General features: G+C 40.8%; 1 protein-coding gene across 3 annotated transcripts in view; it reads left to right on the forward strand.

The window, feature by feature from the left end:
* The first annotated feature begins 318 nt into the window (after positions 1-318).
* The window catches only part of LOC126100204 (microspherule protein 1), a 154,531-nt gene continuing 127,060 nt past the window's right edge, over positions 319-27,789 (forward strand). The window contains exons 1-4 of one of the 3 annotated variants that reach the window (XM_049910765.1): positions 319-717; positions 854-943; positions 1,364-1,485; positions 16,575-16,643. In XM_049910765.1, the coding sequence (XP_049766722.1) occupies positions 858-943; positions 1,364-1,485; positions 16,575-16,643 (277 nt within the window). In that variant the 5' untranslated portion in view covers positions 319-717; positions 854-857. Of the gene's footprint in view, positions 718-853; positions 944-1,360; positions 1,486-16,574; positions 16,644-27,789 lie in introns of all 3 variants that reach the window. The other 2 variants (XM_049910764.1, XM_049910766.1) reach the window with 2 other exon arrangements.

Here is a 27,789-nt window from a genome sequence, read left to right on the forward strand (position 1 = left end):
TACGAAAAAAAAACACATTTACTGTAAGAAAAACACAGAAGTTACACACAAGCCAAGAATAAAGATATATTGACAGCAGAGTCATGGAGCAGCACATAAATATAGACGTCAAGGAATTTTTTCTTTTCTTTTAACATCACAGGCTCGCAGCCATTTGCGACATTGAGCTAATGAGCTCAGCTGACAAACTACAAAGATTCACAGCATTAGCCAGAGACTACATGCAGTTAAAGTAGTTAGCTCAATAAAAATATGATTTCAGTAAATTCGTCAACATATTGCATGATCTTCAACCTTATCTACAGACAGTCAATAATTTTCACAATATGAAATACTTCACAAAATTATTTAGAGTCTAAGGGTCGCTTTGAAATTATACGGTATCGTCTCTGTTAGTGATACTCCTTTTCATGAATTCACACACGTAATTAAAGCTGGGCAATCATAGAAATTATATGTTGAAACATGACTATTTCGTCGGCATCATTTACTTACCTTGCTTGTGCAGGAGTTTGCATGCAACTCCTGACTTAACCCGAGTTTGTATACACGTGTTCGTTTGGGTTGTTGGCTATCCTGGACAGTTATTGCTTTGTCCGATTGTTTATAGTATGGCTGTGCGTGGGTTTGTGTATGGTTATTAGTGCATTTAACTTTTGAAGTGATTGTATAAACTTTTTGTATGTATGCTTCCGAACATTAACCTCCGTTTGGAAGGTGAGCTACAGGAATGGTTTTTATACATATAAACACCCTTTTTAAGTCAACCTGTAGCAGTACGTTGTTGATAAGTTGAAGACTACTTGAGTGAATGTGAGTTACAGATCTTATTTCGTTACTTTGTGCTCAACAGCAGGATGGCAGATACAGATCGTTATGGAAAAGTGCGAATGTCAGTGGACCAGTCACAAAGTTTAGATTCAATCGCCACCAAACGTAGAAGGTAAGTTATGAATAATACATTCGCATTCGTTTTTTATCATGTGATTTGTTTGTTATGTTTGTGTACATTTATTGTAAGTAGTTTGCCATACTGGACTGATTGCTTTGCTAAATGTTGTAGAAACATTGCTTCTCACGCTCAGCAGTTGTTGAAGAGTCAAAATTGCTCGTCTTGTTTTCCCACGGCATTTTATATGGCGTTGCCGCGGCTAACTATTCATATGACCATTAAAGCAGAATGGTTACTTCTCTTATTATTGCAGAATATCACAAATGAGATTTAATTGTGTCATTCCATGCATTCTTGGTGTTATTACATGTAGCAAAGTAGGCTTAGAAATATTGGTGAACAGCTAAACGTTTTTCACTAATTAACTCTGCAGATACTGGTCTGTTGATGGGTTTTTAAATATTCCAGTAGTTCCCGTTCGATAAAACGACGTCGGTTTGATGATGAGCTTGTGGAATCCAGTCTTGGGACTGCGGGCTCCTTGGGAAAAGTGGCAAGAGCTCGAGCCCAGTCAATATCCAGCCCCGGATTAGGTTAGTATCTTGCTTGGCTTGCACACTTACAGAAAAATACATATAGTAATATTATAATTATTCTTTAATCAGAAGATACAAATCAGTGAAATGTTGTTACAAAATATGTCAGAGATACAAGAAAAGTATTGCAAAGTACAGTCGTTTGTTGTTGCGCTGAGCACTTGGAGAAGTGTGCTTCAGTTGTTTGTGTGGGAATTAATTGTTAGGAATTGCCAAAACATATGTTATAGGAGTACATCTATTAATTTGGTAACTCAGAAGTTACCAGCTGCAACTTTGAGAACTAAAGTTCACAATGATGCCTTACGTTATCGAATTGCTAGTTTTGAGGGATGCTGTGATTTTCTATTGTGAGCCTAAACATACTAAGTAGATGCTATTCATTAACCTTTCCTTGATTAGGTCTACTGATAGAGGAGGGTGCAGGTAGATGAGAAATCATGTGTACAAAACTGGAAGATACAAAAGCTTCATTGTGTAGGCCTATTGTAATCACCTTCCTTTGAGAAGTGTTATGTAGTACTCACACTTCCTTCATCACTTATTTTGAAATAAATGAATCATGTTATGATGTGACTAATGATAGCTACAAGGCTACTGACAGTAGGGTCGACCGAAGTGTCCGATCCCACCCGTTGGCTTTGATCTGTGACGTAAGGCTGTTGTGGTGTGTGACATCACGACAGCGCGGAATTTAGTTTGTGATAGTGGCGTGTTTGCAGGTGTCGTTTTGATGTGATCGGTGGCTCTCTCTGGTGGTGTGTTAGGTGATGTTTCTGGTTTAGTTTGCATGTGTGGCGTGTTTATAGGTGGCGTATTGTTGTGGCCGCTGTTTATGCGGTTCATTTGCGTGATAGCATTGCACATGTGTGGTATTGGTACAGTGCTTTCAGCAGAATATTTTTCAGTGAGTTAACGATTTTAGTTTTGTCACTTCAACGTTATTGTAGTTTTTTCCTGTTCGTCGTGTGTGAATTTTGGTAAATTGCCCTTTTTATTTATGTCTTTGGTAGGTATGGATATCACTGACAAGGTCAACAGTTTTCGGTTGTCAGTGATGATGGGGGACAGTGCGTTGCCTCTAATAAAATTTCTTCAACTATTCGGTTTTTTGGATGAAGTCGTGAAGTGTTCAGTATGTCGTGAAGAAATGAGGCTCACTAAAGTTCCGGCGTCTTCAACCAGGGACGGCTGAATGTGGAGATGTCGTAAGAAAAACAGGTCAAGGGAAGTGTTCGATTCCGATTTTGTTGGTTTGTTGTGTTTTTTGAGGTAGTGATGATTGTGGACGTTGTTGCAGTTTCGGGTTTTATGGTTTGGTATCAGTAGTTTCTGTTGACCTATATAATTCAGGGGAAGTGTTCAATTCCAATGTGTGGTTGTGCCTGTGGGTGTTCCGGTATCGGGAGTTGCTGTTGAGCTATATAGGTCTAGGGAAGTGTTTGATTCCAATTTGTGGGATCGGGAGCTGCTGTTAAGCTGTATAGGTCAAGGAAAGTGTCCGATTCCAGAGGATATTGTGTTTAGTGGGATTTTGGGAGTTTTGTGTTGTCTTTTTTTTCGTCGTTTTGTGTGGTTTGGTATGGTGGTGTGTGTCTAAATTTGTTTATATTTACTTTGTCCCCCATCCAAAAACCCCCAATTTCCCACACTTGTCCCATTAATTTCATTAGATTTTTTGTGGAATGTGTGTGTGTGTGTGTGTGTGTGTGTGTGTGTGTGTGTGTGTGTGTGTGTGTGTGTTGGTTTTCAATGTATTTTCGTGTTTGTGGTGGTCATATTTACGTAATGACGTCATAGGCGCCATATTGAAGTCGTAGAGCGTATGGTTGTTTCCGCCATATTTGTGACGTCATGGGTGAAAGCAGACGGGTGGAATCGAACGCTTCTGTATTTGTTATTGTCAGTTTTATAGGTTGGTGGCAGCTGAATACAAAACACTAGTCCCCAAAGTAGCCAGTCTTCTTCTGATTATTCAGAACTATGGAACCCAGTGAAGGAAAAAATAAACCTTATAAAATAATGTCTATACTTCATATCACAAAGAAAGTTGGATGTCTCGTTATTTAATCACGGAGGCTCTGATGACAGCATCTCCCATTTCCTCATCTTTCTCATTCATCAGTCAGTTACGCTAACTTTTCTACAATGCACATTTTATTTTTTAGTAAATTTTGACAGAATGTCCCTGTTCAAAACAGATATCTCTATTTCTCTCTCTCATTGTTTACTGAAATAAATAAAAAAAATTGGTATTTTCGATATAACCGAAGATTACAGTACCTCCCACCACTTTGGATCACAGTGTTGACAACATGGTGCACACCCCTAGTTCAACCTTATGTAATATGTGACTGTGTCATCATACATTACACACTCAAAAAAACCTTAATAATACAAAAAAATATTTAATTGCAGGCACTCAATGAAACTGATGGGGCAACTGTGTGAATTAAGAGGTTTTGGGCAAGGACAAACTAAGTATATAACAACACTAATAACGAAGACACTAAAACAACTACAGACAAAAATCAAGCATGCTAAATACTCAGCAGCTGACAAAATCGCACCAAAAAAAAAACCTGAAAAAACTGGTATAGGGAATTCCACTTGACCTATAAAACTCAAATGAAGTCCACAATACCACAAATGTCTATATAGCCCCAAAATACAGTATCAGAAATTTTAAATGGCCTCCATAGCTAAAACGAAGTATGTGATACCACAAAACCAAAACTCCCACACGTAACAACTGAAAATGTAGCCTCCCCCCCCCCCCACACACACACACACACACACACAAACAAAAATAACCTTCCCCATGCATATAATTTTCTCAGTAACCTTCAGCAAACTGTGAACCAAAAATTATCAGGAACACTCTTCATCCTACAGTACTCATATAAGTGAGACACAGATGGAAAATGCCTCTTTCTCCCTTTCTATCCCAGATTTAGTGACCCTAGTACCACACTATTGTATTAGCAGAAGCCTCAATACGATAATCTATAAACTAAATACTATTGTTCACCACTAAAAGCTGAGTCCCCCTGTTCCCTAAATTTCTGTATGAAGGCACTTCACTAATTGTACTTTCCTCAATATACCCCTAAATCTCCAACTCTTGTTGCGATCTGACCAGTTGCTGTGATGGAAATGATGCAGGGAAGGAATGACATTTTGTGAAAGCGCGTTAGGGCTATGTTCATATTGATTTGGTACTTATTTGTAACTATGAATATGAAATGAAATTAAAGGAACAAAATGGATCAATGTCAAGCAGTTCACTGCATAGTGGTTAGCTCATTGACAATTATAATTAGTGACAGCCCATGCAGATTGGCAAGCAGGGTGGCCTGCATACAGAAACTTCTACATTCTGTTGACGAGTACTGGACACAGCTAATCAGTAAATGAAAAAAATAATCTAGTGACTGCTATATTAATATCTTCAGTGTTGGTAGTTATCTTGTTACAATGAATAAAATATTGCAGTGACATGCTTTTTGTGAATGGGATTATCTTGTGGAGCAAGGCTTACCACTGGCAGTATGCAAGTATATTTTAGGTTGTTTGCAGTACAAAAAAAACAAAACACATACTGCTGTAACTAAAATTTTGGCTTATGTTACTTTATTTGATAGTAGGAAATTGACTGATAAAAGCAGCATTTGTTTAATATTAAAGAAAATGGATTTACTGCGGAATGTTTGCTCTGGACTGTATTTGAAACATAGAAAGGTTGTATTGTGCCCTCCCCACGCCGTTAGTTGCTGCTGCCTTGGCCAGGAATGATTCCTCTTGTTTTGACATTGGCAACATTTTGATCGAATCTTGTCGGTGGTTGTTTTCGTTCTGCTTTGCAACTGCTGCCAACTTATGTGGTGTACCAGTGTGTGGTGGTGCAGTAGCATTGAATGGTTTCTTGTTGTAATTGTTGCTTTGTTGGGTGTTACTTTGAATGGTATCGTGATATGAAGAAAGCTTGCATCTGGAACCAGAATGCTTTTTACAACGAGCTGATTCTTGACTACTATAATTGTGATGTGAAGTTTAACATCATTGTGTAACTTATGATTTTTAAGCCCAGAAGCTCCTTCTGTCTTCAAGAGTGCAGCTACAAAACCTAAACCAACACCTAACCACAAGTATGGTGAAAGCTATTTAACTTGACATTATAGTAAATCCTGTTATATAAACCAGTGATAATCCAATTCACCACTGTGTTATGCCTGCTGGTCCGGGTGTTAGAATAGGTCCAAGATATTCCTGTCTGTCGTAAGAGGTGATTAAAAGGAGTCTCCCACTTTTCAGCCCCATAAGTTCAGGTCCCATTTTATGATTTGACCTCCTACTTTCAAATTCTACAGAGGTGCGGGCCATATGGCGAAGGACGTATTCACGTGGTGCACGAGTTATCCACAGTGCCCTTAGATTCGATCTCCTGAACCTCTTCTCATCGTGGCTTTGCATCTCCACCTGCAATTCAGCTATTTGGGCGAGGACACTTTCCGGGGTATGTCATCTTCTTCTGTTGTCTCCTGTCCCCTTTTGCACTCATGACAATATCAGATTTCTCTGCGGCCAATATCCAGCATGGTAGCCAGTTCATTGTGGGGTCATTATGTACCCATTTGGTGGTAGCCCTCTGACAACACAGGGATCACACTGCTGATGCCTGAGCTGTAAACTCTCCACATATGTGAAGGAGTAGACGCCCGTCATCATGGGGAATATGCACTCCCAACAACGGCCATCGTGCCAGATGGCCTTTGCTGTGGCTGGGTGGCTCCTGTGGGGAGAGCCCCTGAATGGAGTTGATGGCATCAAGGTAGATGACCTGCAATGAAGCAGACCAGGTCATCTCTTGCTGGTGACAGTACAGCGCCAGCAGTCTCTAAGAAGGGCAAGATCGAATACAGTGCTGACAGGTATGACCCAAAATCATTTCCCTCCATCACTACGCCATGGGAGGAATGTAGAGCTACAGAAAGAAGAGAGCCATATTCGCCTCGGTGTGTAGTCTGTAGCAGAATGGATGGGGACTCCTTTCTACTTCCGAAGCCTCAGTTTTTTGTTGAGCGTCTTGAGAATAAGTTTGGGGAAGTGACAGTGCTGTCCAAGATAAGAAACGGTGCAGTCTTGATTCAGATAGCAACCCCCACCCAATCCCGAGTGTTACTCGCCTGTGATCAACTGGGTGATATTCCTGTTTCCATCACTCCCCATAAAAGCCTCAATATGGTCCAGAGGATTATTTTTCATCGTGACCCCCTCTTGCAGTCTGATGTCGAGCTGTGCGGCAATTTAGAATGGTGGGGTGTTCATTTCATCCGGTGCGTTTACAGGGGATCCAAAGACAATACGGGTGCCACTGGTGCCTTCATCTTGGCCTTTGAAGGTGATTCATTGCCTGGAAAGGTCAAGGTGATGGTTTACCGCTGTGACATTAAACCACATGTCCCTCCCCCTATGCGGTGTTTTAAGTGCTGGAAATTCGGCAACATGTCTTCCCACTGCACTATCAGTGCCACATGTCCCGACTGCAGATGTCCGCTGCATCCAGATACTCCACGTGCGCCTCCTCCCACTTGCATCAACTGTGGAGAGCATCAGTCCTGCTGCTCGCCAGACTGCACAGTACTCCAAAAGGAGTGGAAAATTGTGGAGAAAATGACTTTGGACCAATTGACTTACAAAGAGGCTAAGTGTAGATTTGAAAAATTACACCCCATTCCGTTGACATCCCCATATATTGCAGCTACTTAAGCATCGCTGTCACAGATTACCAGTACTTCCACACTGCCACGACCAGTGGGCCCTCTGGGCCACCAGAATACGTCCGCTCCCTGGGTGGTAGGGGGCAAATCATCTTCCGTTGCTCCCAAAGCACCTACTTCGGGAGCAATTGCCGCCCCCCCCCCCCCCCCCCAAATGCAGGGGACATCAGTCCCCCCCCCCAGCTGGAGAAGCAACAGTCTCCTCTGGCTCCTCTTGTGCGGAAGGGGTCCCTTGGAACCCTCTCTTCCAAGATCTCCACTAATGCCACAGCAGACACTCACCAGTGGCTAAAGGAGCCAAAAGATACTGGACAAAGAGCTTCATGGTCTTCCTCCCTATCTGAAGCTACTTCAGAGAAGTCCTCACAGCAATCCCCTAAAGAGAAGTGATAAGGTAAGCAAGCCAAGAAGAAGGCTGCTAAGAAACAGGACCCTCCTGTGGCCCCAACACCGCCACTCCCTACCAATTCTGCATCTCGGGATGAGGTGGAGATCTTAGTGTCCCATGAGGCCTAGATCTCACTGATGCCTCATCCGCAATAGGAATGGTAACAAATACTCAGTCGGTGGCAGCAAGTGACTCTAAGACATGACCTGCCTCCTTGTGCGCTTCATGCCTTCCCAGCCTCATGATAATGTCATCCTCCAGTGGAATTGCTGAGCTATGGCAACTGTTAAGCTTTACACCTGCTTTCTGCATTGCCCTCCAGGAAACCTGGTTCCCGGCAATGCGGACCCGTGCCCTCCAAGGCTATAGAAGATATTACAAGAACTGAAGAGAATATAGTAGTGTGTCAGGTGGAGTTTGCATCTGTGTTGTGAACTCAGTATGTAGTGAACCTGTACCCCATCAAACTTCTCATGAAGTCAGGATAAGGACGACACAGGAAATAACCATCTGCAACATTTAATCTTCCTCCAGATGCTGCAGTACCCCTGAATGTATTGGCTGCACTGATTGATCAACTCCCTAAACGTTTCCTACTTTTGGGAGATTTTAACGTCCATAACCCCTTATGTAGTGGCACCGTGCTTACTGGCCGAGGTAGAGATGATGGAACTTTATTATCTCAACTCAACCTCTGTCTCTTAAATACTTGGGCCCCCACACACTTGTGTGGCTCATGGTACTTACTCGGTCATTGATTTATCACTTTGCAGCCTAGGACTTCTCCCATCTGTCCACTGGAGAGCCCACGATGACTTGTGTGGTAGCGACCACTTCCCATCTTCCTGTCACTCCCCCAGCATCATGCCCATGGACGCCTACCCAGATGGGCTTTAAATGAAGTAGACTGGGAAGCTTTCACCTCTGCTGTCACCATTGAAACTCCCCAACACGGTAACATCGTTGTGGTGGTTGAGCACATCACCAGGACGATCATTTCTGTGGCGGAAAATGTGATCCCTTGTTCCTTAGGGTGCCCCCGGCAACCGGGGTGCAGATCGTTCTATGCTGCTGCAGCTCTACAGGGCCCTTTTTGAATCCTGCCTTGACTGTGGGAGTCTAGTTTATGGTTTGGCGGTGCCCTCAGTGTTGTGTTTACTCGACGCAGTGCACCACTGTGGCATTTGACTGGCAACAGGAGCTTCTAGGACAAGTCCGGTGAGCAGCGTCCTGGTGGAGGCCGGAGTCCCTCCATTGAAGGTGAGACGTGCACTACTGCTCGCCAGTTACGTTGTAAACATTCATAGCTCTCCTGAGCATCCGAATTACCATCCCCTTTTCCTTACCACGGTGGTTCATCTCCCACATCAGTGGCCCAGGTCAGAGCTTATGATTGCAGTTCGCGTCCAATCCCTTCTGTCTGAGTCCTTCCCTTTACCATCTCTACTCAAGGTCCATTCATGTACACCTTAATTGTGTAAACCTAGACCAAAGCTATGTCTGGAACTTTCACATGGCCCTAAGCACTCAGTTGATCCCGCAGCTCTCCCCCGTCACTTTTTCTCGATTCTTGACATGTCCTGGGGCTCTGAAGTGGTTTACATCGATGGCTGATGGTCACGTTGGCTTTGCCTATGTTCACAGAGGACATATTGAACAGCACTCCTTGCCAGATGGCTGCAGTTTTTCACTGCAGAGCTGGTGGCCATATCTCGTGCTCGGAGGACATCCGTTCATGCCCTGGCGAATTGTTTTGTCTCTGTACAGACTCCTTGAGCAGCCTACACGCTGTCGACCATTGCTACTCTCGCCATCCTTTTGCAGCAACCATCCAGGAGTCCATTTATGCCCTGGAACATTCAGTGGTGTTTGTCTGGACCTTGGGTCACGTCGGACGCCCAGGAAATGAACTTGCTGATAGGCTGGCCAAACAGGCTACACAAAAACTGCATCTGGAGATCGGCATCCCCGTAACTGACCTGCATTCATTATTATACCACAAAGTTCTTGGGCTTTGAGAGGCAGAATGACATAACTTTGGTATGCACAACAAACTGCGTACCATTAAGGAGACTACGACTGTTTGGAAGCCCTCCATGCGGGCTTCTCACAGGCACTCTATGGTTCTCTGCCGGCTCCGCATTAGCCATGCGTGGGTGGCCCACAGCTATCTCCTGCGCTGTGTAGACCCACCTCAGTGTCAGTGCAGTGCCCGGTTGACAGTAGCCTGTATTCTGGTGCGCTGCCATGCGACGAAATCTTCAGTTGCTGGACTCATTACCATTAATTTTAGCTGAAAACACCTCATCGGCTGCTATAGTTTTACGTTTTATGCGTGAGGGTGGGTTTTATCATTCTATCTAAGTTTTAGCACATATATTTCATCCCTCTTGTGTCCTCCACCTATTGCTTTTATTTTAGAGGTTTTAATGTGTTGCAGAGTGGGCTGGCTTACCCGTTTCATTCTTGTGATCAGCCAGCCATGATAACTGCTCTCTTATTTTAATTCCTTCTTCCTGTTTCTTGCATCTCTATCTAGTTTTTCTGTTCATTGTAGTGTTCTTTGCCCTTCTGTCATTCTTGTGGGTTTTTTTCCTGTCTCCCTGCTTTGTGCTGTGAGTGTCATTTTTTATTCTTTCTCTTGTGCAATTATTTTTATAGGAACAAGGGACCGATGACCTAGCTATTTGGTCACTTCCCCTCCTCTTTAAACCAACCAACCCAATGTGTTGTATGCTTAGAGACACTTTCGGATCAAAGAACGAAGCTGTCATTATTAAAATGTCATGAAAGTTCTAAGCCTCTCAGCTGGTGAACATATTGACTTTTTTTTAAAGGAAATCTGGATTTTTTTAAAAGACTCCAACTGCATGGCAAATTTCATAAACATTGATAGTAACAAGCAAGTTGAAGGAACCTCATATGTGGCTAGCTTTAGAATTGGAAAAGAAGGAAAACCTCACGCAGTTCGGTAGTCTCTCTTGCTGCCCTTGGCTAAGAGGCATTATCCAAATAGTTTTGGGGGCAAAAGCCGCCAAACAAATACAAAAAGTTTTGTTATCCAACAGTAAGGTAAACTGAAGACGTGTATTCCAATATTGAAGAAATGTTGTTATTACAACTGCAAGAGTGCACTTATTTTGCTCTTCAAATATACTGTAGTACAGATGTTGCAAATATGATGCAGTTACTTGTTTTTGTACATTTTGACCGTCACAAAGCTTAAGAGTTTCTATGTTCAAACCACTGAAGTCAGATGTCGCAGCAGTAAACATATTCAATATGATTGGCCATTGGCCTTTATTTATTTTAAGTAGGTATTCCTCAGCCAATATGTGTTGGTATTTGTACAGACGGAGTCAAGACCAAGGCCACTTAACAGGGCTGACAGCAAAAATGAAGAAAGTTGCTGTGTTTGTTGAAGCGCACGTTGTATAATACGCTGAGAAGCATTTGCTTGTAAGTATATGTGCAAAGGTTATATTGTTTTAAGAGACATTGTAAAGATTGTAAACTTCATCAATGCAAGGACTCTAAACTCATGGCTGTTACACGCTATTGTGTGAAGATATGGGAGATGAATTTAAAAGTTTGCACCTACAATCTAAAGTAAGATGGTTCTCTCATAGAAAGATTTTAAGCAGAGTATTTGAACTGAAGTCCAAGGTTTGTATGTTTCTGAGTGACAAAAACATACATGTTTTACATGAAGAAATATTTGGCTGATGATCAGTGATTGTGCAAGAAGGAGGCACAACAGATTTCATAGCAGAAATCAAAATGTCATCTTTCAAAAGAAAGTTGAGACCTTTTAGTTCACAAGTGCTGAACAATAACTTTTTTTTACTCTTAAATCATTTTTGGAAGACTAAGATTTTGTTTGAGACATATTTGCATATTTAAAGGTCCTTCAAAAAGGGTACGAAATGCACAAAGATTACACAAAATATGGCGGGATAAGAAATCCATTTTCAGGAAAAGTACCAGAAGAAGTAATCATGAAAGAAATTTTTGACGTGACTTGTGACAATTTAAAGAATGGTGCTTTCAAAAGAAAATTCTGCTTTCTTTTTGGATGGAAACAAAAACCAAATGCTTTACTCTTCTCTGTCAAAACAAGCAGTCCTATTTTTGGTGTCGTTTGTTACCACTTACATGTGTGAAAGTGGGTTTTCTGACTTCATATAAATGAAAAATAAATACAGAAACAGCGTTAGTGCTGAAGGTGACCTGGGACTGAAGTGAGCTCAATTAAGCCAGACTTTAAAGTTCTGATTAAAGATAAACATCTACACGTTACCAGCTGAGACATCTAGATGTTATCTCATCAGAATCTCAATTTGAAAACTGTATAATTACTGACTCCGAAGTCTGACTTAGTGTAAAAGTTTGATTTGAACCTGAATGTTTTTGCTGTTTGTTCAGTTTATTGCTCCCTTGCACAAGTGGATTATATTATTTGTGATGTAAAAGTTTAATATGTATATTTTAAATATTATTTCTCTCATACTGAATATTTGTATCAGAACCAGCTTAATTTAATTTGGTATTATTTGCCACAAATAAGTACTCCATGTGAGCATGAACAGCTCAGTAAAAAGTTCTTTCACAAAACCTTAGTACTTGTGTGTGTCAGATTTCCATATGTCTACCACACATAGCAGATTATTGGAATGACGCAAAAACCATACATGTAACCTGCACTGAGCAGGATCGCAAAAATTATTACTCCCATGCCATTCTTCACACTTGCAGCAATCACCACTCATCCACCCTTCCCCTCCCCCAGACCCCCGAGTTCGTTATAAAGTGAACAAGCTATAGTAGTACACCCCAGTTTCTAAAAATGTCATATGGTACGCAGTGGCAAAAAGTCTGGGAACCCCTTTTCCGGAGGATTACCAAAGACAGTCTATGGAATTAGGAAATATCATAAAGCCAACACAAAAAAGAACTTCACAAGCACAAATTAAATATTTTTTACAAAGTAAAGTAGCAAAACTGGAATAACCCAATGAAGACCTTAAAGAAAATGGTGAAGATGTTAAAAGTACAGGAAAATAGTTCTACTTGCACTTCTTGTTGTCAGTCTGATGTAGAGGGTTCAGAAAGTAGGTATGATTGTGTAAATGTTTCTCCATTTACAGTTCCACCTGAGAAAGTGACACAGTTTTATTTTTTTGACAAAAGTAGGTTATGCGACACTCACTGATTTGAAATATTAAATAATATATGGGTAATTATGCTGAGAAAGAAAGCCTTTGAAAAGGACTGTCATCTAACATGCAGTCTTCAGGTGCTAAGCAGTTTATATCAACCTAAAAAATCATCACAATTTTTCTATTCAGTGCCCTTGTTTCCATTTATTTGTATCAGAATTTTCAGCAGGTATAAGTTGTGTTTCAATTCTAAATGTTGAAACAGTTTATGACAGTTCAGCTGCTAATATTTTGAGATCTGACCTGAATGAACATCTTGTACTTGAACAGAACTGATACTTCCCTCCCCAGAAGAAAAAAAAATATTTATGCCTCTGATAGCCCATATGGCAAAAGACAAGCCCTGATTGTTAAATCACACTTGGCGTGGTTGCTTCATGACTACCACAACCATTCATGTAATGTGATTCTGTAAGTGTCCCCAACCTTCTTCTAACACTTGATATCAATCAGCTCTGTAGATGACTCAGTTGAAAGCTAGTAACAGTACAGTTGTAAAAACTCTTCTTTTGTTACACAAAATATAAGTGAAGAGTTTATTTGAAGAACAACCTTTGGCAGTTCTTTTTTAGTTATTGTTGTAATTTTTGCACATTCTGATAGCCTTGTCAGAAAACCATTGTTTTCATTTACTCAAATGCAGCTGAAACAATGAAATAGCAGCTCAAAAGTAGAGTGGATTTAGAAAACCAGCCATTGTGCAGAAAAGTTTATCACAAAAACATCTGTCATCTCACAGCATTTACTTTTGTTATAAGATGCAACTTCAGTGTTTATTGTCATCTTCCTAGTAATTATTTATTGTGTATTCTACAGCAATTTGTTGGCTACATGAAGTCTTTGTTTCGGATCTGGTGTTGAATTCCATTGATGATGATCAGTGGTTAAAAGCCCAGGAAGTCAATGAAAAAAGAATGTGATCAGAATGAAATCAGATGCCCAAGATCTATAGTATCTTTTTAATTTTTGATGAGTGAGTCCTTGCACTTTGACACACTGAATGTCTCAAGAGAGGTAGAAACGGGACCAATCTTGGAAATCATTGCATTCAACAGCAATAGCGGAGAACTTTTATTTGTGGTGTTCTGTGCACTTTCAATGTAATTTGTCACTCTTCTGTCAAATGTTAGTGTACTTTGAGGGTAATAATGCATAATTAGAGAAACTGTGTAGTTTTTTCATATTCAAAAGTTGATTTTATGAAGAGAGTGAGGAGGAGGGAAATGACCTTCATCAGTGAAACTTGTTTTTTAGACACATGCTTGTTGTTGGACTGCTATCTGACACAAATATCATAGGAATGTTTAAAGTAGCCTACACAATGTTTTAGGAAGCAACCTAAAAATATAACTGAAAAGATGATGTCAAACATAGAAAAACGCTCCACCAGAGAGACACATTAAAGCTTCATCATATTGGAGAGGGTGGTTTGGATAATAGTGATGTGTCACATCAGCTGCTTTAAGAGTGTTGAAATAACATTAAAACACAGACAAAATTTGAGTAGAATGTATGTATAATTGATGTTGCAGTACATGTTGTAACAATGAAATAACAGAAATTTCAAGGAGAGGAGACAGAGTGCATGACCAGTGTAAGTGGACTTAACGTGTTTGTAGTCTCTTTCGTCAGTAGCACCAGACATTCATAGTCTAAAATCGAATTAAAAAAAAGTTTGAATAACCAAACTACATTCAACAGTAACAAACCCAACACCATAAGTTCTCAGATTCACTAATATGCATATTTATTTTCCTTCAGCACATGTTGAGTGATGGCTAGTCTCTAACAATGACTCTCATAAAATCTGCCCCATAAATTTTTATTGAAAACAATGTCATTAACCAATCAAGTACACTATCCTTATATCTTGAAGTCAGAAACAAACATCACACTCATTGGCAGCTCATATAATTAGTTCTTTACTGTTGTCTTTGCTGAATTTCCATAGTTAATGACAGTGAGCATTCAAAATGTAGTTCATCACAATTGACAAAATATTTGTAGTTTATGCACAGACAGTATGTATCACAAATAAATCATATAAATTATTCCAAGGTATTGTTGCACAGATTCCCGAGTCAGTACTATTTATCCTACATACACGTTACTCGTATTAATATGGCCTGCCGACTGTAAAACGATACAGTAAATAATGGAATTGATTAGACACAAACTTTCATTGAAATGTAGAAAGTGCTTACTAGGCACCCACTCACTTATAATACTGTGTCTACATGATGTCATTGTGGAAAACAGCTTACAGATTTTAGCCTATTCTTTTCCGGGTGCAAAGTTGCAGAAATAAATGTCTGATTTGCTACCAGGTGTTCCACAATGATTGCCACGTGCAGACTGAGTATTTTTGGGAGGGATGATAATATTCATAGACTGGCATACTGATTCTTTCATGATCTCAGTAAATACGTATTAGTTTATCGCTGCAGGCTGGAAATTTAATGATGTCCAACAACAATTTGCTATAACAAAAGGATACCTGATTAGAAAAATGTAAAAGTTCATTGTACTGTTTGGGTAGCACACTGCATGTCTCTGTGGTGGATTACCTGTTTACATGTGAAGTTGCCATGTTCAAAATTTGCTAATTTGTGTAAATTCTTAATTAGAGCCTTAATTGAATAATGTAGAGTATTATATGGTTCAGAAAATTTACGGCAACAAAAGTGCAGTGTCAAATATTGCAACATAACAGCTCAAATGTCAAAAGTATTTTTGGGCGAAATCAGTCTGTAATTACTAACATGTTTGAAGTTCATTAGCTTTTGGTAAACAGAAACAGGCTATTAAAAAGAATCAAATCAGGGTTATCTAATGAGTAGTGTCAATCCTCTCAAACCTACTGATGAGCTCACTCCAATGCTGAACATTGTAACAATTCCGTTAACAATTTCTCTTCATTAACATTGTTCCAAAGGTAACTAAATAACACCAATATAACCAACTGACAGTAAATTACTACATGAACAATAAAATTATGTGAAACATTGTATGAACATTATTTTTGTGTTTTTGAGTACACACTGCCTACTCACTAGTGTGCATAAATAGTTTCAAGCAAGACAAGGAAAAAAAGTAGTTATTTAAGAGGAGTAGAATAACAGCAGGTGGATTAACTTCATGTTGTTATGTTTCACCAGTACTTACCTTTAAGGAGGCGAAATTCCAGTACTGTTAATACACGTATTAAAGCAGAAAAACAATATGTTCCTAGCTAGAGCTTCTTTTCGTACCAGATGGATTTCTCTTATCCTGGTGTCAACTGATGTGTCCTTCCTCCCCAACCTTTTGAAACCTATCCTCTCTTTCCTCGATGAAGGAATAATCAGTGTTATGAAAATCTACTTACCGTGTAGAGGAGATGAAGTCACAGACAGACATAACAAAAAGACTGCTATGCATTTGAGCTTTTGACCAAAAGACCTTCTTCTAAAGTAGAAAAAACACACTCGTTCACACAAGCACAGCTGTCACACGTATGAGGATTATCTCTGGCTGCTGATATTGAATTTTTCTGTCAGCATCAGAAAGCACTGAGCAAATGCATTCAGAAGTGAGTGTTAGTATTCCCAGGTCTTCAACAGGCTTCTTCAAGATATACCACTGTCTGCTTTAGATAGTATTCTTACTGCTTCCTTCTGCTGACCAGATACTTATTATTGTCTTTTGACTGATTTACAGACTACTGCATGAAGGACGTAGAAATAGGCACCCCTGGCATACAGAAGCAACTGAAAGAGTTTAAAACAAGTAAGTCACTGGTCCAGATGGAATCCCAATTCAGTTTTATAGATAGTACGCTGTAGCATTGGCCTCTTACTAAGCTTACATTTATCGCAAATCTCACACCTTGCACAAAGCCCCTAGTACTGGAAAAAATTGCAGGTGACTTCTATATATAAGAAAGAACAGGCCAACATAGTTGCACACCAGTATTCATAACATCAGTCTACCGCAGAATACTTGAACACATATTGAGTTTGAATACAGTGAATTTTCATGAGACAGATAAGCTTCTGTCCACAAATTGGCACAGATTTTGAAAGCATCACTCGTGCATAACTCTATTAGCCCTTTTCTCACACGATACCCTACAAACTGTGGATGGAGGACAATAGCCACAATCCATATTCCTAGATTTCTGAGGAGCATTTGACACAGTACCCCACTGCAGACTGTTGATGAAGGTCCGAGTATACGGAATAGGTTCCCAGATATAAGAGTGTCTCGAAGACTTTAAGTATAGTATTGTTTGTAAAAAGTGAAACACTCGGAGGAAGTGGTCCACAGCACGCCACAATTAGAGGATGTGTAGAACAGCAGAACTATAATAAGTGATATAAATGACAGAGAGATGGTGTGGAAGAAGGCCCAGCTGTCCCCTCTTTTGTGTGACTGGACGGGGCAATGTTAAGCGATACTCAATTGGTGCGGAGCCGTCATATGAAGTGGAAACGTTAGCAAAGTGCTACTACGTTTGGCTGACATCACAGTGTCAAATAGAAGCACGCAAGTGTGTTCAAACGGGGCAGAATGATCGGTGTGCGGGAAGTGAGTCTGTCATTATGTGACATTGCGGCTTGTACAGGGTGTGCTGCTTCAACAGTAAGATATACGTGGAAGCAGTGGAGAGAAGAGAGCTGTACACAGCGTTAACAGGCTATTGGGCCACAGCGTGAGGTGACCGCCATCTTGTGCACTAGGCTGTAATGGACAGAAAAACTTCGTCCACAGTGTCGGTGCAATGGTGGAGCATGGCAACAGGTGTAGCCATGTCTGTGTTAATATTCGGAGGCGGTCTTCTGCATGCTGCACTGGTGGCATGCATGCCATTGCATAGCCTATAACACTTGATCTTACTTCCTATGTCTTAAGAGTAATCTGAACAATTACCACTACATCAGGGAGGTCTTACAGCCTGAGGCACTGCCCTCCTGCAGGCCGTTCCACATACCATATTTCAGCAGGACGATGTCCAGCCACATGTGGAGAAGAATGTGCAAGCCACTGCTTCCCTGGCCAACTTATTCACCTGACATGTCACCCCTCGAACATGTCAGATATGTTCGGTTGGCAGCTTGTTCGTTCAGGTCCTCCAGCAGACACAGTTGATGCTTTTTGGATGCGCCTACAAACCACATGGCAGAGTATTATCCAGCAGCAGATTCAGGTGCTATTTGAGTCCATGCCACAACATCTAGCAGCCATAATTGAACCATTTGGTGGTGGTGTGTATAGGCCTGATAGTGTACAGGCCTGATAATTTGTATAGTGTCATGTCCCTAATCGGTGGAATAAATTTCCGTGTGATCACATTTCTCAGTTTTGGTGTTCCACTTTTTCAAAACAGAGTGTACGACAACTCAGCCCTTTAGAGTGAGTGTTCATCACAGAAGGATGTCATCAGGAGTGCCCCAGGGAAGTGAGATATAACCTCTCTTATTCTCTATATATGTAAATGATCTGACTGACAGTGAACTGCTGTTTGCTGATGCTGAGGTGTACGGTAAGGTGTCATTGAGTGACTATAGGAGGATACAAGGTGACTGGGACAGAATTTCTAGTTGATGTGATGAATGGCAGGTTACTGTAAATATAGAACAATGTAAGTTAATGCGGATGAATAGGAAAAACAGTTACCGTAACATTCAAATACAGGGTCATTCCATGTGAAATCTACAATTGAAAATATGATTTTTCGGTGTGACCCTCTTGGATTTATTTGAAATGAAATATGAATGTATTCATGAATAGTAACACAAAACAACTTTTTCACCTTTTTCTGATGAAAGATTTCTGAGCAATGGTTGCTATAAAAAAAAAGTTTTTGACTTGTGGAACAACATTAATTAGTTTCTGACTTGCACAGCAATATTAATTTGTTCACAACTTTTGTTCTAATTATGGTAGAACAATGAAATTGAGTTCATTTAAAAGCTATTTTAAAGGACTTTCATATGACATGAGACATAATTAATTGAAAATATACATTTTCTTATAAAAACATCATCATCAAATTTGCTGATTTTTGAAAAACTTTTTTTTTTTAAATTAAAAAAAACATGTGAAAAATATTGCTTTCCTCTACATTTTCTGAAAGTTTCAACTTGCGTTGAGCATGGGATCACTATCAAATGTAATTTTATGTTTAAAATGGTGCTGTAATAAATGTTCAAAAATTAATTTATTTTAAGTCTTACGCCTACTTCTCATCAGCTGTGTGTTATTGTATAGCTAAATGTGGGGAATAAAATAGCTTATAATATATACTTAAAAATATTTACCTTATTAGTGTTGACTTAAAAAATACAAGAAGTTGAAGTTGCAAACCTTAAATGGAAAAAAATGAAAAATACATCAAATACCAGAGATAGGCCTAAAATCCGTTAGTTATTAGTTCTTGTTACTTATTCATGTCACCATTTCTGCATGAGATAATGTATATGGTTGCTGTGTAGTAGGTTGAGAATTCACAGTGACCTTTACAGTTTGCCACTTACAGAAAGAATGCCTGCATGACTGGGGAATGCGAAAGATGTTGATGGTCCATATGGGTATAAGAAGCTAACTGTGAGTTCTCCTGTTTCTAAAACCCCCCTCCCAAGGCAACCACCAGTGACCATTATATTCACAAGCAATATATCCTTTGATGTCATCAAACAATATTGGATCACTATCAACAGCCATCACCAGTTCAAGTTTGCTTTCATTAGAATCCAAATATACTTTTTTTGTTATTTTGTTCTTGCTTGGGTGAATAAAAGTATGAAATTTCTGTGTCTGTACAATTGGGCAGCATTTCTCGAACCTCTCTGTAAGTTTAAATTCTTCATTTACATGGTATTTTGTAGCAGCATACTTGAATTTGATCCCATGTGCATTATCATTGGCAATCTCATAAAGTTGTTCAGGTGTCATGATTGTGTGTGGGCGTTGGGGACTTGCTTGGGTAGCCAATCACTCAACTGTTCAACCAACACAATTGCCATATCCTTTACAATGAGAGGTGGCTAAAAAAGGCCACTGGGCTTCAGTATGGAAATAATCTTCATGACAGCACTGTTCGATGAAGTTATTTTTGTTTTTGTACTGAGCTGCCAATCCATCAGAGAAGCAATATATTTTGCTTGGTTTGTCAAATTTCTTGGTCAGAAGGTAAAGACACTTAGCAACAGTATCATGTGTGAGGCAATCTGGTGTGATGACAAGACCTGTGTGCTGAAGTTTGTCACCATCATTGTAATAAGCTATGAAGGGATGGATTGTTGCTTGTGTGTTGGTCCAATGATATGCTTGAACTTCATTGTGCACAAAACAGGTGTAATGCTTAGCAAAATTACAAATCACCCGGGACTTGCCCCCTCTAAGCTCATATGTCAATCATCTTTGGAAGCTTGATTAAGGGTTTTTGTGACAGTGTGACAGTTCCTAGAGATGTATGGTTAGCAGAGACCCATTGTTTGCAAGTTACTGGTCTTGGACAGAATTGACATTCACCATAGGGGCAACAAGTTAATGATGCAATGCAGTCTCTGTAGGTTTTTATTGGAGCATTATCATTCATTGTCAGCTGTGGAATGTTACACCCAGTCAGCATAAGTTTGAAGTTTTGGTATGAGTAGCACACATGCACTATATATACCACTGCTTCCAGCTAAAATACAACTTTTGAGACATAGCTCGTCAAATGTTGAAGATCCAGTGTGGGGCCATGGATAGTTGTCTTTGAAGTGTACATAAATTTCTTTCAAATTAGTTGAAACTAATCATTTTGTCACATGAATTTTATCTCCATCAACTCTTATTAGTCCAAAATATACTTTTTACAGACATTGACTTGCTTATCTCATCAGAACAATAAAAGCTTTTTTTTTTAACACTCCAGCTTTTAGCAAAAATGATGAGAGAGAATTTCCATCTATTTACTTAGAGATGTGCAAGTATTAAATTTCTTTTTGTGTTGAATAATTATCTCTGATTCTGAATGATAATATCTCTCTTATTCATGAGAAGGAAGCAACAATATTTTTGTGTGGATTGCTGAAATTATGTTTGTTAGTTCATTTTTAGGATATGTTGCCTCACATAACTTTTTTTTTTCTTAACTGGAAATTCACCAACAGGCTGCAAAGAAGCGTTCAAAGTTTTTAGGGCTGCAGAACTTACAGCAATGTCTTCTTCATCACTACTACTTAACATTTTTTGCTGTTTTGTTTGACCTCAGAATGCAGTAGATAGTTTTCTGTACTAGACATATGTAGAAACTTCCATGTAATTTTTTTCTGGCACTTGTCACATGTTTTATGATTTAATGTTAGTGCAGTAATGTTGCACAAACACAATATCAGAATTCCCATCAATCAAACCTTATTCCATTCCACATGAAGGGTTACACTGGTACAGTAACTCTTAACCACTAAAGCACAGTCTAACAGGGAGTGTACAAGCATCAGATAAACATTAGTCTTGCTGAGGGCCCGGGGTGCTGGCTTTTATGAGGCTGTTTTGCACATGGCACAGCACTTGCTGTGCCATCTGTGCAGGTGTGACGTGACCTCTTTAAGCTGGCAGTGGAGTTGCGTGCCTTTTGATTACATGCACTCATTCTATGGGGTTACAACATTCCTTCCAGCTTGGGAAAAAGTGTTACAATGTAACGATGTCCGTGTCTTCATCGGAAGGGGACTACTGCTAGAGCGAGTGTCGTGCCATCACAGGAGAATATGGTCTGAAACGCCATGCGCCTGGACAGGTACATTGCCCACTCCCCACAATAGACGTATACCGGTGATAAAGGAGCCGTATCTGTGTTCACATACGGGCAGGCTCTCAGCAAAGGAGGCAGTGGAGATGACAGCAGTGCTGGGCATGGCAGCAGGAGCTGTGGAGATGGAAGCAGCCTGGTGCCCACTACTCCGCCTGGTTGCAGTAGCACCCAGAATGAAGATGGTGCAGGAGCTGGAGGGATTGGGGACAGTGCCACGGAAACCCTCACAGGTAGTGGAGGTGACAGCGGGGACAGGGGCTGTCCAGTGCATGGGCAGTCACATGTGGGTGGAGCTAGTTGTACTGTCATGACCACAAACCATCAGAGCCATCAGAGGTATGTACAGTGCAGAGTTGGTGGCTCGGCAGTAACGGATGACCGACGGTATCCTCTTGTAGTGCTGGCCAAAACCTAGGGCCCAGGTGGCAGAGCTCGGCTGGAATTGCCGTGATGCATGCGCCGGTGGGTAGTGAGGTGCCGGCCAAAGCAGTGTACGGGGCTGGCAGCCGTGAAGCAGCTCTGCCGGGCTACAGTTTTCGATGGGAGTGAACCTGTATGAACTTGAGAACCTAAGGATGGGTTCCTTGGGAGAAGATTGTGTGATATATTTTTTCATCTGGGTTTTGAATGAATGGACCAGCCATTGGACTAGGAATGAAAGGGAGGGGCCATTAACTCCAGATGCCACTCTTTGTATAAAAATCTTCAAAATCTTGAGAGACAAACTGTAGGCCATTGTCAGCCACAAGCATGTATGCAACCCTTATAAGAGGAAAATCTTTGAGAGAGTTATGACTCTACTGACCTTGGATGTGTATGGGCAACAAACCACATAAGTAAATTCTGAGAGCGTTAACTACTACAAGACAAAAGGAGCTAAGGAATGGACCTCCAAAATCAACATGAATACATTTCCAGGGGACAGGGGGGATGGCCACAAGGAAAGGGAGGCCCATGTTGCCACTTGATGGGCAAAGGTCTCCTGTCAGGAAGTCACAACACATTTAATATTGTTATTGATATCTGGCCAAAACACGTGGCTGTAGAACAGCAATTTTGTTTGAGAAACACCCAACTGTCCAGGTGAAGGAGGCCCATGATTTACCACCACAATATGGATGGGATCAGAACCATGGATGCCAACTCTTCAGTAGCCGGCAGTAACACGGCCATCAAGAACTGAGAGGTGGTGGTGGAGAGCATAATAATCATGCAAAGGATCCAATGCTCAGCACAGTGATTAGTCCAGCTGGCCGTGATGGACAAATTGAACAACCTGACTTAAGACAGGATTGGTCAAGACAGCTGCTGAAACCCAAGAACTTGTAATGGGAAAACTGATAATGGACTTCAGCATGTAAATGGAAACACAACAGTTCCTCCTGATCAAATGCTGGTTCAGGGACAGTCGGCAATCGAGAAAGAAGTTCTGGATTAACATGTTGTGCTGGGGGTCAGAAATAAATCTCATAGTTATAGTATGACAACAACAGATCCCAGAGTTGCAGGCAATGGACCGCTTTGTCTGGTAAAGATGCCAATGGACTGAAAAGAGAAACCGGAAGTTCATGATCAGTAATCAGATGAAACATAGAACTGTACAGGAAAATGTGAAATTGTCTTAGAGCATACATAATAGCATTGGCTTCTTTTTCTATCTGCTAGTAGCTCTATTGTGTCCGATTCAGAGTTCTGTAAACACTGCAATAGGGCGTTCAGAAATGTCCACATATTTGCGTATGAGAACGGCCCCGAGCCCATATTGGCAGAGGTCTGTGTCCAAAACCAGATGTTGGACTGGTTGGAAGGTAACCAGGCTAGGTGATGAGTGTAATTTTGACTTTAATAGGGTAAAAAGCATGCTCACAGGCAGATGACCAGTGAAAAGGAACATCTTTGTGCAAGAGAACATGAAGTGGCTGGGACATTGTGGCTGCAGCAGGAATAAATTTATGGTAGTATGCAATCTTTTCAAGCAACACTTGCAACTCTTTGACATTGGTAGGACGCAACAAAGCTGTAATGGCCTCGAGATGATGACATAAAGGTTTGATGTCAGCATGTGAGACTTCAGCACTGGGACACATGATAGATGGCTGAAAAATTATGGTTTGTCCAAGTTACAATTCAAACTGGTAGCCTTTAGCATTGTGAACAACTCACAAAAGTTCGGCAAGTGTTCATCTGTTGAGGAACCTGAGACTACATTATCATCCAGGTAGTTAACACACCCCATCACGGGGGTTGTGAGTTGCTCCAAAAATCATTGGAAAAATGGAGGGACGCTAGCCACACCGAATGGCAGGTGCTGGTATAGTTGTAACACAGAGGGGGTATTCACTGCAAGGATACATTTGAAAGCCATGCTAAGAGTTTGTTCTGATGGGGTTAGGGATAGGTGACAGTAATAGATGGTGAATTTGTAGACTTCTTAAAATTTCCACAGGGCTGAACATTGCCATTAGGTGTGACAACAATTACTAGTGGAATAGTCTATTCACTAGAGGAAACAGATGTGATAACACTCAAAGATGTTAGTCGATCTAATTTCAGTTTGTACAGAAAGCAGATGGCAGTTATAAGAGTCGAGGGACATGAAAGGGAAGCAGTGGTTGGGAAGGGAGTGAGACAGGGTTGTAGCCTCTCCCCGATGCTATTCAATGTGTATATTGAGCAAGCAGTAAAGAAAACAAAAGAAAAGTTCGGAGTAGGTATTAAAATCCATGGAGAAGAAATAAAAACTTTGAGGTTCGCCGATGACATTGTAATTCTGTCAGAGACAACAAAGGACTTGGAAGAGCAGTTGAATGGAATGGATAGTGTTTTGAAAGGAGGGTATAAGATGAACATCAACAAAAGCAAAACAAGGATAATGGAATGTAGTCGAATTAAGTCAGGTGATGTTGAGGGTATTAGATTAGGAAATGAGACACTTAAAGTAGTAAAGGAGTTTTTCTATTTGGGGAGCAAAATAACTGATGATGGTCGAAGTAGAGAGGATATAAAATGTAGACTGGCAATGCCAAGGAAAGCGTTTCTGAAGAAGAGAAATTTGTTAACATCGAGTATAGATTTAAGTGTCAGGAAATTGTTTCTGAAAGTATTTGTATGGAGTGTAACCATGTATGAAATTGAAATGTGTACGATAAATAGTTTAGACAAGAAGAGAATAGAAGCTTTCGAAATGTGGTGCTACAGAAGAATGCTGAAGATTAGATGGGTAGATCACATAACTAATGAGGAGGTATTGAATAGAATTGGGGAGAAGGGGAGTTTGTGGCACAACTTGACCAGAAGAAGGGATCGGTTGGTAGGACATGTTCTGAGGCATCAAGGGATTACCAATTTAGTATTGGAGGGCAGCGTGGAGGGTAAAAATCGCAGAGGGAGACCAAGAGATGAATACACTAAGCAGATTCAGAAGGATGTAGGCTTCAGTAGGTACTGGGAGATGAAGCAGCCTGCACAGAATAGGGTAGCATGGACAGCTGAATCAAACCAGTCTCAGGACTGAAGACAACAACAACAACAACAGTTTCAATTTGATTTGCTCCTGTGGAGTTCTTGGGGTTGGGCAGGCATGAAGAAAATGGGGTGTGCCGCCGATTTCATTGAAATCGGTAGGACACCCTAAACTTTCTGAAAACAGGGAGGAATGTTGTGTCCAGTTGTTGGTACAAACTTGATCCAATATCAGCCACACTTTGTCAGAAATAGAGAATCCAAAAATTTTGAAGTCATCTAATCCAAATATGGTTCAGTGTTGATATCATCCACTACTAGAAAGATCAAAGGCTGAAAAACTGCTTTGTACACTATGGAAGTGGAAAACTGTCCCAGTATTGGTATTTGTTGTAAGTCTCGAACTGACAAGAGACAGGACAACACCATGATCAAAGAGCCACATAGCTTTGAAAATTTACCGAGCGAGGTGGCGCAGTGGCTAGCACACTGGACTCGCATTCGGTAGGACGACGGTTCAATCCCGCGTCCGGCCATCCTGATTTAGGTTTTCCGTGATTTCCCTAAATCACTCCAGGCAAATGCCGGGATGGTTCCTTTGAAAGGGCACGGCCGACTTCCTTCTCCGTCCTTCCCTAATCCGATGAGACCGATGACCTCGCTGTTTGGTCTCTTCCCCCAAACCAACCAACCTTTGAAAATTTAGCAGAGTCACTGCTGCACCTGTGTCCATTTGCATTTTTAACATCTTAACCATAACCCATATTTTGATGTAGTTCGTTTGGGGCTACCATTACTTGGAAAACACTGTTTGCATCCATATTAATGTTGGGAAAAGGAGGCTGAAAGTTGCACACAGACACAATATGTTCGTTTCTTTTTTAAAATGGTTGCATGTTTCCCAATGCTGTGGGCACGTGGCCTGCTCATATTGCACAAAACAATGAGGGCACAATAGAAATGGAGTGCATAGTGGCTGTTGTGATGCCTATAGCTGCTGCAGCTGCTGCTTAGCATGGCACTGGCCCATCCAGCTTGGAGACTGCTGTCTTCTTAACCTAGTGAGCTAACCAGCGGCAGCCGAGGAGGAGAAGCAGCAACGGCACCTACTTCACACCAAGTTTCTGTTTGATTTCCTGCTGCTCTATATATTTCAAAGGACTGGGTAATGTCCAAAACATCTGTGAGAGAGGGATTTTCACATTGTAAAGCACGTTGACAAACTTTCCTATCAGGGGCCAGGTGTATTACACCATCACAAACCACTGAATCAGCATATGAGTCCATGTGAGCTTTGGTGACACACTTTCAGTGATGGCTAAGCCCATGAAGTTCTGCTGCCGAAGCTCTGGACGATTGCTTCAGCTTCTTTTGACAATGCTTGAACTCAATGCCAGCAGCAGCAGCAACATGAGTATGTTTGCAATAAGTAGAGAGCAATTGACACATTTCATCAAAAGAGAGACTGGCAGTTTCCTGAAACGGAACTAGCTCGCACAAAAGGTGATAAAATGAGGAGAAATCCATGACAGAAAAAAAGCTTTACACATTAGTATCAGTGACTTCAAAGTCTTGAAAATGATGCCCATGGCATTTTTCGTATGCTTGCCAATCTTCTGCAGAGTCATCATATGGAGGAAGCGGTGGGGGGTGTGTCAGCGGCAGTGAACCCTGGTGCATCGACAGTGCAGTAGAATACCACAATAGTTGCCAAAGAGTAGTGATGTTGTATAAACATATTATCAGAATTTCCACCAAACAAACTTTATTTCACTTCCACGTGAAGGGATACACAAAGACACTGGATGAAGTAGGAATCAGAACAATAACTGTCTTAACCATTAGAGCACAGTCTAGCAGGTGAGTGTCCCAGCAATAAACATTAGTGTGGCTGAGGTCCCAGCATGCGGGCTTGTATAGAGTTGTTTTGCATAGGGCTCAGTGCATACTGTGTCGATGCGAGGCAACCTCTTTGGGCTGGCTGTGGGGGTGTGAGCTGTTTGATTACACGTGGTCACTCTGTAGTGTTACAGCAGTTCAAAAGGGTTTTCTTTCTTTCATCCAGTGGGAAACAGGATGTAAGTTTTTCTGATTGGTTTTTTGAAGTTCAGTACATCAGCTTTCTTTATTTAATACCTCTCCATTTTGTCACATCATGCAGTAAAATTTAATGTTGTCTTAATAGTTTGCAAATACAGTATTAACTGGTTGTAGGCAAATAAACTTATACACTTTTGTGGGAACAGTAAAAAATTTCCTTTAAGCGAATTTCAAAACACAACATTTATGAATTAATCAGATTATTTCACTTTATGCACTCTGTCACATCAAAGGAAACAATTTTTACATTCGAGAAACAACTTCAAATAGTTCTGTCTGCTTGACAAGTATGTTTCAAATACATTTACATGATCAGTCGTGGTACTTAGAAGATTCTTCTGCTTCCTCAAACTACTTTTGTTCTGTGCATTTTTACGTGTTGTCCTGGTTGTCTTCTTTCACAGAGGCCAGCACAACTTTGAGGTGGAGGTCCGCTACACAGAGAAAACATTAAGAACAGCAAGTGTGGCCAAACACAAAGCACCACCAGTGTCACCCCATCCAGTAATGACACCATTTCTTTTGCTATTCAATTAACGTACACTTACAGAGAACCCCACACTCGAC

The sequence above is a fragment of the Schistocerca cancellata genome, chromosome 9 (assembly GCF_023864275.1).
Source record: "Schistocerca cancellata isolate TAMUIC-IGC-003103 chromosome 9, iqSchCanc2.1, whole genome shotgun sequence".
NCBI lineage: Eukaryota > Metazoa > Arthropoda > Insecta > Orthoptera > Acrididae > Schistocerca > Schistocerca cancellata.